This window comes from Cylas formicarius, unplaced genomic scaffold (genome assembly GCF_029955315.1).
Source record: "Cylas formicarius isolate icCylForm1 unplaced genomic scaffold, icCylForm1.1 PGA_scaffold_7__23_contigs__length_41026272, whole genome shotgun sequence".
Lineage (NCBI taxonomy): Eukaryota > Metazoa > Arthropoda > Insecta > Coleoptera > Brentidae > Cylas > Cylas formicarius.
This window is the reverse complement of record NW_026844352.1, coordinates 6899214-6912125: the sequence shown is the minus strand read 5'-3', so window position 1 is coordinate 6912125 and position 12912 is coordinate 6899214. Positions and strand designations below refer to the sequence as shown.

General features: G+C 33.1%; 1 protein-coding gene across 2 annotated transcripts in view; it reads right to left on the bottom strand.

Annotated features, from left to right (window-relative positions):
* Positions 1-355: 355 nt before the first annotated feature.
* LOC132705337 (transcription factor AP-4) overlaps positions 356-12912 on the bottom strand; it is a 150062-nt gene continuing 137505 nt past the window's right edge. For both annotated transcript variants that reach the window (XM_060675868.1, XM_060675869.1), the window contains exons 5-6: positions 6928-7100; positions 356-6176 (exon numbers count right to left, since the gene is read on the bottom strand). In XM_060675868.1, the coding sequence (XP_060531851.1) occupies positions 6168-6176; positions 6928-7100 (182 nt within the window). In that variant the 3' untranslated portion in view covers positions 356-6167. The remainder of the gene's footprint in view (positions 6177-6927; positions 7101-12912) is intronic.

Sequence of the window (12912 nt, the reverse complement as noted above, 5' to 3'; positions counted from 1 at the left end):
TCATGGAGGTAGCAATTAGATGTAGATTTACCATAATCGATGACACATAGAAGGAGTTTTAAAAAAACGACTTTGTACAGAAGTTCTAGACACACGGTTTATTTTGTTTATTTTCTTAAATGGAGTACTTGTATATTATTTTATTTTCGAATTTATCAAAATAAATAAGAACTAAAAGTTCAGATTTTTACGAAATTATATATTATGACATGACAATTGTTTCGACAACACCGTGTCACATTTGATAAAGACACGGTGTTGTCGAAACAATTGTCATGTAATATATATATATATATATATATATATATATATATATATATATATATATATATATATATATATATTGGAGTTTTTTTTTCAAGGAGAAAGCGGACTATTCGTTTCGATAAAAACAACGTACCATTTTAAATTTACGGGATTCGTTTATTATTTGATTTCGGGCTATAAAATTAAGGCATATTTGGCAGTACGTATTATACTTCGATCGGAACGTTTGGTTAATCAAAAGCCAAGTTAAATAGAAAGTCGCTCGTGGGCGCGAAAACTGGCGATTACGAAAAAAAAACACCCGCGGATTTTTCTTACAAAATAGCCGCATTTACAAACCGATAATTTACTCTAACCGTTTTTTTTAAGTTCCCCAACGAAACGTCAAAAACGCGGACCGACCAAAGCTTCCGTTCCATGGTGATTTTCGTTTTACTACTTTTTTTTACTTCTTTATTTTCAAAACATTTTGTCAAATATCGTTGAAAAGATTTTAAAAATTTCAACCAAATTACATACCGCTATAATAAGAATAATTAAAAATAATCGTTATATCTCTTGCTGTTTTTAGACTTGAAACAGGCATTTGATACTGTGAACATCTGTCTATCCGACACTGACCATATAGAAAGTAAATTTGACAGCACACAAAACCATATCTCGGATGCTTCAAAAAAGCAATAAAAGTAATTTTGTTACCACACCTACTACAAAAAAGTTAGACAAGTAGTCAATATATAAGTGTATAGAATATGAGAATATAAGCCTGTCAACATTTATATTCCAGGCCGCCTTAAGATAAGAACTACTTTATGGTTCAGCAATTTGTCAAAGATCGTTGAAAAGATTGAAGCATTTCAACCAAATGACATACCACTATAATAAGAATAATACAAAATAATCGTTATATCTCATACTGTGTTTTTGGCCTTGAAAAAGACATTTGATACTGTGAATATATATCTGACACTGACCATAGAAAAAGTAAATTTGACAGCACCCAAAACCATATCTTAGATGCTCTTAAAAAGCAATGACAGTAGTTTTCTTGTTACTACACCTACTACAAAAGAGGTTAGACAAATAGTCAATAAGTGTTGAAAATGTGAGAATTTATATTCTAAGCTGTCTTAAGATAGGAACTATTTTACGGTTCTATGATGTCTATGGCGCCTCCAGAATAGTTTTATTTTGTAGCAGTCCGTGGTTAAAACGGGAGTTAAAAGTAATTGGAGAATTCACAAAGTATTCAGCTGAAAGCAAATGGTCCAAAGGCGATAAAATGTGGAACTAACCTGAAGGAAGAAAAGAGAAATCCCGAAATGACTTTTAATACGTCAGTGCTTTTCGGCCACTCATCTTCAGCTAACGCTTGGAATATATACAACAAATACGGCATTCCACCCTAAGCAATAACCATAAACCATCATGGAGGAAGCACCATGTTATGTTATGTTGATGACAATATACGACAGATTATACCAAAGAATAGACCAAATATGTAGAAGAAACACAAGAGAAGCACAGATCAAAATTAAAACTTCTATCTATTAACCTAGTAGACCTGTAATAAGTATGTTTTCTTTTATAAGAAGACTGAGGATCCAGTATCCTGTGCCGACAATATCAGAAATAAGAAAGTGTCGAAAATAGCTTTTGCGAGTGCCAGAAAACGCAGGACTTCCCGATATTTAGAAGTATACCACAGATTATACTTAGTGATGGGCCAAAGATGTGGAAGAAACACTGCAGGAGCAGATTAAAATTAAAAGTTCTATTTGCCAACTTACAAGAATTATAATACGTTTTTTTTTTCTTTATGGTGAGGCTGAGGAGCTAGTATTTTTTTGCTGATCAGTTAGAGATAAAAGATAATACTTTTAATCATGTTCAGTTAGGGTAAAGTGCTACCAAAGAAATCCCCATTTCTCATTACTTATTACTGAAGGGATGAAAACCAGCATTTGTTCTGTTTGTTTGAAGTTTTAACCTTGCTCAAGATGGCGGAATCGATTCCTGTTCACCAGTGTGCAGAACAAGAAACAACGCTCTTAAAGGTTTGCATGTAACTGAGTTTTAAAATAGCAACTGAAGGCAAAATCAACAAAAACGTAATAAACCAAAATGCGTCTCGAGGAACCGCTCATACCAAAGACATTTCCCTAACCATTTCCTAAAAGTTTCTAAACAGTGCTATTTTCTCCAACAAAAAGCATCCCTCGACTCGCCCATTTTGGTTTCCATGCGAAGTTATGAAAAAAAGAAGTACAAAAAAGCTTTCTGATTCGATATCGACACCCATAATAATTTAACCTACGTGGTGGCCGCATTTTTGACCGATCCCAGGCCATCGACCCTTGCCTAAACCTTACCTATTAAACCTTATTACATTTTTATCGCAGATTTTTTTCAAAAAGTTCAGACTTTCCTGAGGATGCTGTCAAACCGTATAAAAAAATTTCGATTCACCTGAATTTTTTTGACACAAAGTGGCGCGACGTCGACAGTATCGCCGCCGATGGTAGTATCTCGAAAACCGAAAATTTGTGAAATTTTGGGGTTACAAACCGAAATGTTGAAATTTCAAGTTACAAATGAAAATTTTTAAATTTCGAGTCAAAACATGAAATTTTGAAATTTCGAATTAAAGCGTGGAATTTTAAAATTTCGAGTTACAAGTCGAAATGTCGAAATTTCGAGTTACAATTCGAAATATTACAATTTCAAGTTACAAAAGAAAGTTTTGAAATTACAAGTTACAAATCGAAATTTTGAAATTCGAGTTACAAATCTAGATATCGAAATTTCGAGTTAAAACGCGAAATTTTAGATTAAAATATTTGCTATGTGAATTTTTAAAAAATATGATAAAACACGAAATTACATTGCAAAAATTCGAATTTAGACACGAAATTTCAAAGAAAAAAAAACGATAAAAACCACGAAATGTTAAAATCCAACTAACTAACCAAAACTGAGATAAAACACGAAATTTCAATGCAAAATTTCGAGTTCACGTACGAAATTTCAAAGCAAAATTAAATGTTAAATTAAAATTTCAATTTATATTACAAAATTAAAAAAATATATATATCAAATGATTTCGGTATTGAGATAACGATCGGCGACTATTCTTATTCGGTCGCCCTGTATATACCGCTGCGGGAAAAATAAGGTTTCGGTAACACCGACAATTTCGAGGTGCACACCCGACGATCCCGTTTGACAGCATTATAATCCTTATAAACCCTATCAAGAAAAACGAATTATTAGAGTCCATACAATAATACATTTGCTATTATCCACAGTAATGAATAAAACTCGTATTTCCGTTCTGTGACCTCTGGTAACGCTAATATCTATTAAAAAAAAAAAAGTTGTCAACTGCAAACTCTACACATGTAACGAAAACAAGTCCTATATTCTCAAAACTTCATAATCACGTATACCAAATTTTTATCTCAAGAGTTATGTACATTTTTCTGTATATAAACGTACACAATCAAACACAAAATATAAAAAAAACAACAAAGAGAAATATATCTATGGCGCTTTTCCCCTCTCGATAGAACTATCCAGAAACAAGTATTATTCAGTTTCATCATGGCTTTACATAGGAAACGTCAATTTATTTGACATTTCGGAATGTCATTAGAATGGTTTGCTTCTCCCAGTCTAGAGTTCAGAAAAATAAATAAGATGGAAAAATAAATGCTTTTTTGCTAGCTGAATCGAAGAAACCTTAACAGTTTAAATCGTTTTGGAGGGCGTCAAGAGAGTTGAACTCGAAATTTTAAGGTCAATGTTAAATACAAGGTGTAGATTGTTGTTGTGGATTTCGCGTTTAATATTTTTTCTGATATTGGTCATTTTGGAAAAAATATATGAATTGTATTGGCCTGAGAAAATGTTGTGCGAAATGCACTTTTTGTTGGAATATTGTGATTGTTGACGGGAACACCATGTTTTTTTTAATTAATCAGACACGCACACGCATTCATGAAATTTCATTTTTTCTTTCGAGATAAAATACAAAATTTTAAAATTTCCAGTAAGACATTACGAAATTTTAAAATTCTGAGTTAAAAAAATTTCGAGATCAAAGTCGAAATTTTAACGTAAAATTTGGAGTTTTAACTTGAAATTTTGCGTTAAAATTTTTCGACTTCCATCTCGAAATTTTGGACTTATATTTCAAAATTTGAAAATTTCGCCGTTCAACACGTAATTTTACTTTAAAATGTTAATATAAAATTTCTAGTTGAAGTGCGAAATTTTAAAATTTTGAAATCTAAATCGAAATTTGAAGGTAAAATTTTGAGTTGAAACGCGAAATTCTAAAATTTCGAGATCTAAGCTGACATTTCGAATTAAAACATGAGCTAGAACACAAAAGTTTAATATTTAGACTTCTAAATCGAAATTTTTGGGAGACAAAATTTTGCGTTAAAACGCTAAACTTGCCTTAAAATTTCCACTAATATCGAAATTTTAACATTTAATCTCTTAACTCGAAATTTTACTTTAAAATTTGACTTAGATCTCGAAATTTTGAAAATTTTGTGTTTAATTACAAATTTTGCTTTAAAATGTTAAAATTTCTTCTTTTTGCTCGAAATTTTACCTTAAAATATCCACATAGAGTTCGAAATTTTGAAAATTTTGGGTTTTACCTCGAAATTTTGACCTTAAAATACCGACATAGATTTCAAAATATTAAATTTCGCACTTCAACTCGATAGCTTAAAATTATCAAATTTTAGTTGAACTTTTAAGGTGAATCTTCGAGTTAAAACGTGAAATTTTAAAATTTCAATGCAAAATTTCGAGTAAAAACAAAATTTTCAAAATTTCGAGATCGACATCGAAATTTTAAGATTGCGAATTGATTTTTGTGCCGTGCCATTTCTATGTTTTCATAGTATGAACACTTTCAGCAGTTGGCATTACTGAACCGACGCAAAAACTTATACATTTCTCAGGAAATTCGTGAGGAAAATGTCGGTTTTGAAAACTAGCACAAGCACTTTTGTCTTTGTTAATGCGAAAAGTTGGCACGCGAGGGGAAAACCCGCTCCTATACACAGTGGCGGGAAATTTAATGGAAAATAAAAAGAGAAAGGCGTTTTTCTAATACTAAATTTTGGAGGGGGCGGCGCTTAAAAACGACAATCACGCCCCCCGCCTACGACCTAAAGGAAAATTAAATATACCTTTAATATACAAAGAAGGAACAAAACATTTCACTAATTCATCTATAGTGACCGTATTTATAATGATAAATATATATTTTTGGCGTTCCAACTGAAACCTTTCAACGTTTTAAGTAACATACAAAAAAAACAAAATAAAAAATCGTCATGTTCGAAGAAAAAATACATACATATATATATATATTTTTGTCCAGTCTTTGGCTCGTGTCGCCCCCCTTCCCCACCGCTCCACTACCCCCGCCCTACGCCTCGTTTTTGACGCACCGTTCGACCCTAAACCGAAACTTAAAAAAAAATGGCACAGCCTAATTGCTTAAACGAAACAAAACTTTCGAGATTGAGGTTACAATTTTTCGAGATAAAATGGGGGCGCGGGCGTGGGAGGGGTCGCGGCGCAATAGACACGATCGAAAAAATGGAGAACGAAAGTGTTAAACGCCAGCCGCGCGCGCATCCGTTATTTACAACGTAGCATAGTTTACACGCAGAGAGGCGAGATGTTTTTTTTTTTTTTGAAATCATAATTGAGACGAAATTAACAAAATTCGGCCTACGGGGTGAGTTGTTACGTCGCTTTTTGGCGTTTTTGTTTTCTTTAATCTCTCAATTGTTACCCGCCCCCTCTGCCAAACGACCTCCACCCGCTCCAGAGACCGGAGGCATTTTAGCAAAGTGGATGATCTTCGATCACGAAGTCTGCAACAAAATTTCGCAATAACTATCCGCTATATAATAATACATACTAAATAATAATAATAATAATTTAATCTCGAAATTTTAAAATTTCACGATTTAATTCGAAATTATACATTAAAATTTTAAAATACAATTAAATTGCGAAATTTTAAAATTCTAAAATCTACATCGAAATTTCGAGTTGAAACGCGAAATTTAAAATTTCTAAATCCAATTCGACTTAAAACAAAATTTTAAAATTTACATCGAAATTTGAAGGTAACATTTCGAGTTAAAACGAAAAATTTGAAAATTACTAGATTCAACTCGAAATTTTAAGGCAAAATTTCATGTTCATGGCCTCTATGGTTCCATCTAATTCCAGACTGAATCCAGGGTGCTGTTGCCACTATCCGCTTTTCATGACACCGATCTTGCACTTCTCTATTGTTTAATAGTCATTAGTGGAGTATCAAGACCTGTCTTAGTTAATGACATTAGCTCGATATCCTCCATATAGGCCAGATGATATATTTGTTGGCCGTTATGGAGCTGGAAACCTACTTTACGTTTATTTAACATTCTAGACAGCGAAGCTAGTGCAATACAGTACCATAAAGCTCTTATTAATTCTTAATTAATTATTATTATTATTTTTATTACCATCATTATTGTCAGTATCATTATTATCATTATTGTCTTCATTATCATTATTATCTTCATTATTATTATTATTATTATTATTCAGTTTTAATCTGCTAAAGTGACGTACCTGCTTGACCACGATCACCCCAGGTCGGGACTGTTGGTGCTGCTGCAGCGTCGCTGCGCTGTACTCCAGATAAGTCATGTCTTTCAGCGAGCCGTCAGGTCGTGTGGTTAACGCCAGCGGAGCCTCCTGATTGCTAGCAATGCCGGCCGGCTCGTCGCCGAACATGTGGTCGCCTGCAAATCGTCATTTTTGGTCGGAAATCGGAAAAGTTGTACGCGAGAAAGTTATAAATAAGCTAATAAAACCGCGCCAACCCGAATACATCCGAACATTGGCGAAAATTTAAATTTGACTTAGAACCGGTGCTACTATACTACTGATTGTACGAGGGTTTCGAGAGTGCCAAGGCCAGTGGTTTAAGAATGGGGCTCTGCTGTTTTCTTAACAAGAAAGAAAACACAATTTACTTTCCCCGATACACTTTCATTTTACGGAGTTTATACAGAAAAATCCCAACGAGAGCTGTAAAACAATTGGAATTTTCGCGGATTTAGCGAGGGCTATTTTAAAATTTCTAGAATTTACTAAAATTCGAATACATCCGGTAAAAGTAAATGGCAAATCAGGTAAATCGGGTGAGGCCAATGGAGTGCCTCAAGGTACAATTCTCGGCCCTGTGTTATTTCTAGTGCTATGGTAAATACGAATGTTGTAAAGATTGTCATCGGTTTGATGCTAGGGGTACTATTGGATAATAAAAATGGAAAATGGTAAACTGAAATGAAATTGCAAATTTTTATTGAGTGGAAGGTAATCCCTAGCTAAGTAGCTCTAAAGTGGCTAGCTTAGAAACTAGAAAACAGAAATATCGTAACTTCCAACCAAGAATATTTGAACAAAGGGTAAACTTCACAAAATTTTTGGTCTAAAATAATATTTTCTGATGAAGCGATTATTTTATTATTCAACAGTTAATCCATTTTGCGTCACGGGAAGTGCAAAACCAAAACCACTGGTCACTGAATGTGTGGTGTGGAATAAACCAAAAGTCATTTGAACGTTACAAGGACAAGGACAAGCAATTTTGAACTAGGTTAAGAAGATTCGGTTCAAGATTCACGAATTTTGACATACCTGAAATGATGTTAAGAGTGTCAGGAATAGTTTCAGATAAAGAGAGATCTTTCTTAAATTGAAAAGAATATCTTGATTTTTTTAGGAATCCGGAAGATTTGTAAATGGTACTACAGTAGCCCGTGGAAGTGTCTTTGAAAAAAACTTCGAACTTTTACAAGAACTCGAATCGCATTTTTTGCACCATTCAATAAATTCTAGAATAGGTCTAGGTCTAGGTCCGCAAATGCACCGTTTTCATGGTGTAAAATTCTTTTGAAATCGGTTGTGAATAAATTTCATCCAATATGGTGGTAAAACTAATTAAAGTTGCAGATATCCTAAAGCATCAACAAAACTTTTAAAATCAACTACTTTAATTTCATTAGTATGCAAAAACTATTAAAATCCAATATTTTACTTAATAAATAATCTTATACCTTTTACGTTCCAAATCATCAAAATAAAACAACATGTCAAAACTCTCAGAATATAATATTTTTTTTGGCACAAGAAGGCCTGACACTTATCAGTTTTAAAATTGCCTCTAAAGTCTTCAAAGACTTGAATTTAGCCGCCGGATATTAAGAAATCAAAGGCTACATTTTCGAGCACTAGAAAATCCACAACATGCTGGGGAAGTTTTTTTTCAAGACAGATTTTCGGTGAACATCTCACGGCCATCGGTTATTTACGTTTTATTGAAAATGATGATGTTCCTCTCAATGTAACCGAATATCTTAATCAAAATTATACGAACCGGTGGGTAGGAAGAGGAACGACTGATTCAATAAAACAAAATATAAATAAATGGGTTTGATTTAATAGTACAATACAAATAAATGTTTAGGTGGAACAAATTTTTATAAAGCTTGGAAGAGGTGTTACTATACTTTCTTTTTAACATACTAAAAGTCCCCGGATGTACCTTTGACCAAAAGGTCCCAAAAAAGTTCCGCCATCTTGAACAACGGTACTTTTGCACACAATCTTGTTATATCTCCAAAACTATCACATATATCAAAAAATATCAAAAGAGAAACATTGAAGGGCATAAAAAAATACGTAGGAAATATGTATTTCCAGCTTTTTATCTATAATCGTATTTTTTTAAATATATTTGCAACCGTTATTGTGATCTCACAAAGTTACAACATGATGAAATGATTTTCGATATGCAATATTATAACTGACATACCACAAAATCTTTGGAAAATACTTAACCAAAATAACAAGCATCGATTTCCATACAAAAAAAAACATGTTACGACCGCGAAGACGACATCGTACGCGCAACTATGACCGAGCAAATTTATAACCATAACCTCACTTAAATATTGAAAAGGATTATTGAATTTACTTACATCTAAGTCCAACGGAGCCTACAATTGAATAAACTCAAGTTTTAGGAAATAAATTGAATTAGCTCACTTACCTGGAAATACTGGAATTTTCCCTTTTCTGACTAATTTCAGATGAGCTTTCTCCAGTACAAAGTATTTGTTTGTCCCAACAATGTTTCTATTCAACACCTCAGGTAAAAACTCAACACAAACAAATAAAGAATGAATTTATTAATTTACTTTTACCGCTCAACAAAAGTAGTCTTTCAACGTGAGGCCTACTATAGTCGGTCAAAAACGGAAACCCGACAAAAAATCGTGTTTTTTTTATTGTTAAAAATAAAATTATTATTAATCATAATTATAAACTTTATACAAAGTGAGCATTTAGTATTCAAGCAGTAGGTATTAGGACAATTTTTTGGTACATTTGAAAATTTTCACTATTTAAAAAAATTATAGCGTTATATCTTCAATACGATTATAGGTAAAAGGCTGGAAGTAATACCTATTTCATACGTGTTTTTTAATGCCCTTGAAATTTGCTCTATTGACATTTTTTGATTGGAGATATAACAACATTGCAAACTTTGTTAAATTCAAATATTTTTACAAATAATAGCGATTCCCAATTATATTTTTTCAAATATTTGGCGCACCCTGTATGATAGACGAAACTTGAAACTCTCTCTAGACACTGTTTAAAGTTTTTCATTTTACGGTTCATAACCTACTCCCTAAAAGAACAATTTTCAGGGACTTTTAGATTTATGTCCATAACTAAAACATTTTGTATATAATCGAAAAAATGTGTGAAACAAAGTTATAGCGCCGGGTCTCCCACGTATTGCGGTTGCTAAATTTTGCTGATAGGACGAATGGTTTTGGAGGAAAAGATGTTTTTCTGGAACCCAAAATAACCAAAAAAAAAATTTTTTTTGAAAAAATACTTCGCGTTATTTTATTGGTCCCAATTTAAAGAGTTCTAAATGCGGGTCCGGACTTCTCTCCCCAGCAGCGGCGGCGCGTGGTTCCATATTTAGGGGGTGCACAACGTAAAATCAAAAAATTGGCGGCCACGCGACGACGCCGAAAAATTTTTTTGCGTTATTCAAAGGCCAATCAATAATAGAAAACTATATCTCAATTAAAAAAATAATAATAAATAACTTACCCTGCTGTCACCGATGAGTACTAACTTTGGCCTCGCAAAAAAAAATGTTTTTATGTACATAAGTAATAGTTTTTATCAAAGATTTTGTATTTCACAAACACGTTTTAAATTGAAAATCAATACGTCTGTCCTTCTTCGAGATAAATTCTTCAATCACTAATTCATTAAAATTTGGAATTTCTTGAATCATTTGTTTCTCAATGGATAACATTGCGAGGACAGTCAACCTATTTTCACCCATTGTACTTCTAAGAAAAGTTTTAATTCTTTTTAATGTGGAGAAACAACGTTCCGCTTCTGCAGTTGTCATTGGCATCGTAACAATTGCTTGTAGTACTGAAAAAGTCTCTGAGAAATCTGTTTGCAAATTATTTTCAACTAAAAATTTAAGTAGGTGGACTGCTCCTGAAACTTCTCTAAAATCTGATCTTTTGTAGATTATTTCCAGTTCCGTCTTCAATTTATCTTTGTTCAGAAAAGAAAAATTCATAATTGCTGAATTTAAGTGTTTGGTGGGAAAATTAGTTGAAAATATCTCGAAATTTTCAACTGAAAATAAGTGCGCTACTTCCAAATGGCCAGTGAATGAATATCTTCTTTTGATTTCTGCAAGTATAGTATCACATACTTCCTTGGCTTGCACAATCGTAGAAACATAAGAATGCCTCTCTTCTGTCTTTCTTCTTTTTCTAGTTTGACTTTCATCCATGTTTGCTAATTCAATTTCCTTTATGGTGTGAATTGTCTCCCGTTCTTTCTGTATATTTTTTTCAAATTCATTAATACATCTTTTTACGGTTACCGAATCAGTTGATCTTTTTTGCAGTTGTGAATATAAAATATTGACGTGAGGCATTATTCGATGAAAAACGGATAACCAAAAAATAAACTTAGGATCATACAATAATCTTAAAAGTGCGCCTGCCTTCGTGATTGTATCGGATTGTCTGGATGTGGATTGTATTTTTTCCATACACTCTATAAGTGCCTTCCGGTTTTCATATACGGTATTCACAGTTCTAATTTTGAAGTTCCACCTGGTAGCAGATGCACTTGGAACTCTATTTCCAACCACTTCATCCAGTATCGCAACTCTTTGTGGTGAATTTGAAAAAAAATTAGTAATGTCACTAAGTTCGGCAAAAAAAATGCGTGCATTTGTATTTATGCTTGTTGCCTGAGACATTATTAAATTTAACTGGTGTGCATAGCAGTGGATGTAATGAGCGTATTTAAATTTATTTTTAATAAGTTTTTGAACACCACCTTGAGCGCCACTCATGACGCTTGCTCCATCATAACTTTGGGAAATTAATTGATCCGGATTTTTTAAAACATAATTTAACGCTTCTTCTATGCAGCCAGCTAAGGCAACAGCATCATGTTCATTTGGTTTTACAAATGTCCAAAATCTCTCAACGGGGCTGCCATTCGGTAATGTATAACGGAAAACTATAACCATTTGAAAAATATTTGAAATATCCTGTGCCTGACAAACAGAGAGCATACATTCCAATAAATCGTTCTGAATGTCTTTTGATGTTCCTTTAAATATGGTGGCTTGCTGCAAATGATCCCTCAGTGCTATATCCAGTTCAGCAGAAAAATTAATGAGTCCCCTAAATATACCAGGGTTTACAGAATCTTCTTTTTCGCGATGTCCGCGGAGGGCAAGTTCAAACGCACCACAAAATTTTACACAGTTTATAATTTTTGATAAAACATATCTATTATTTTTTACTTGGACATTATGTTTTTCTATGCTTAAACGATAGACACTATTTAATTGCTGTCTAATATCTTGTTTTCCCAATAAATTAAATCCTAATTTGGCAGATAAGTGTGATTTAGAATTCTGATGTTTTTTAATTTTTTCGGATAAATGAACTAAATCTTTTACTCCGGATTTTGTCCATTCTGATGGATCTGATGCCTGATCGCTTGAAAATAATAAGCATGGAAAACAGTAGAGACTATTACTCACATCACACCCGCACAACCAGTCAGTTTTTTCATACATTTCTATTTTAAAAGTACGTTTATATTCTCGATTTTTGCATTTAGTTGTATTAATAATTAACACATTCGGTTTGGGACGTCCAACACTTTTAATTTTAATTTTTTCTTCCAATGGAAGAGAAGAAAATTTAATTGTCTTTAAATATTGCACGTTATAATTGTCCGTCATTTTAACAGAGTTTTAAAACTATTTTTCGAATACTAATTTTCAACACGCACGCGTCATCGGCTATTATATTTGCAAACGCGAACTACAAGTGCACTCATTACGTGTGCACACGGGCCAGCTTAGATCGGTAGACCGCCGCGGGAAACAAAGAGTGCGGGCGGCGGATGATTGACCAATCAGATCTATTAGTTCCATGAGCAGTGAACGAAGCATTTTACGATCGGCGG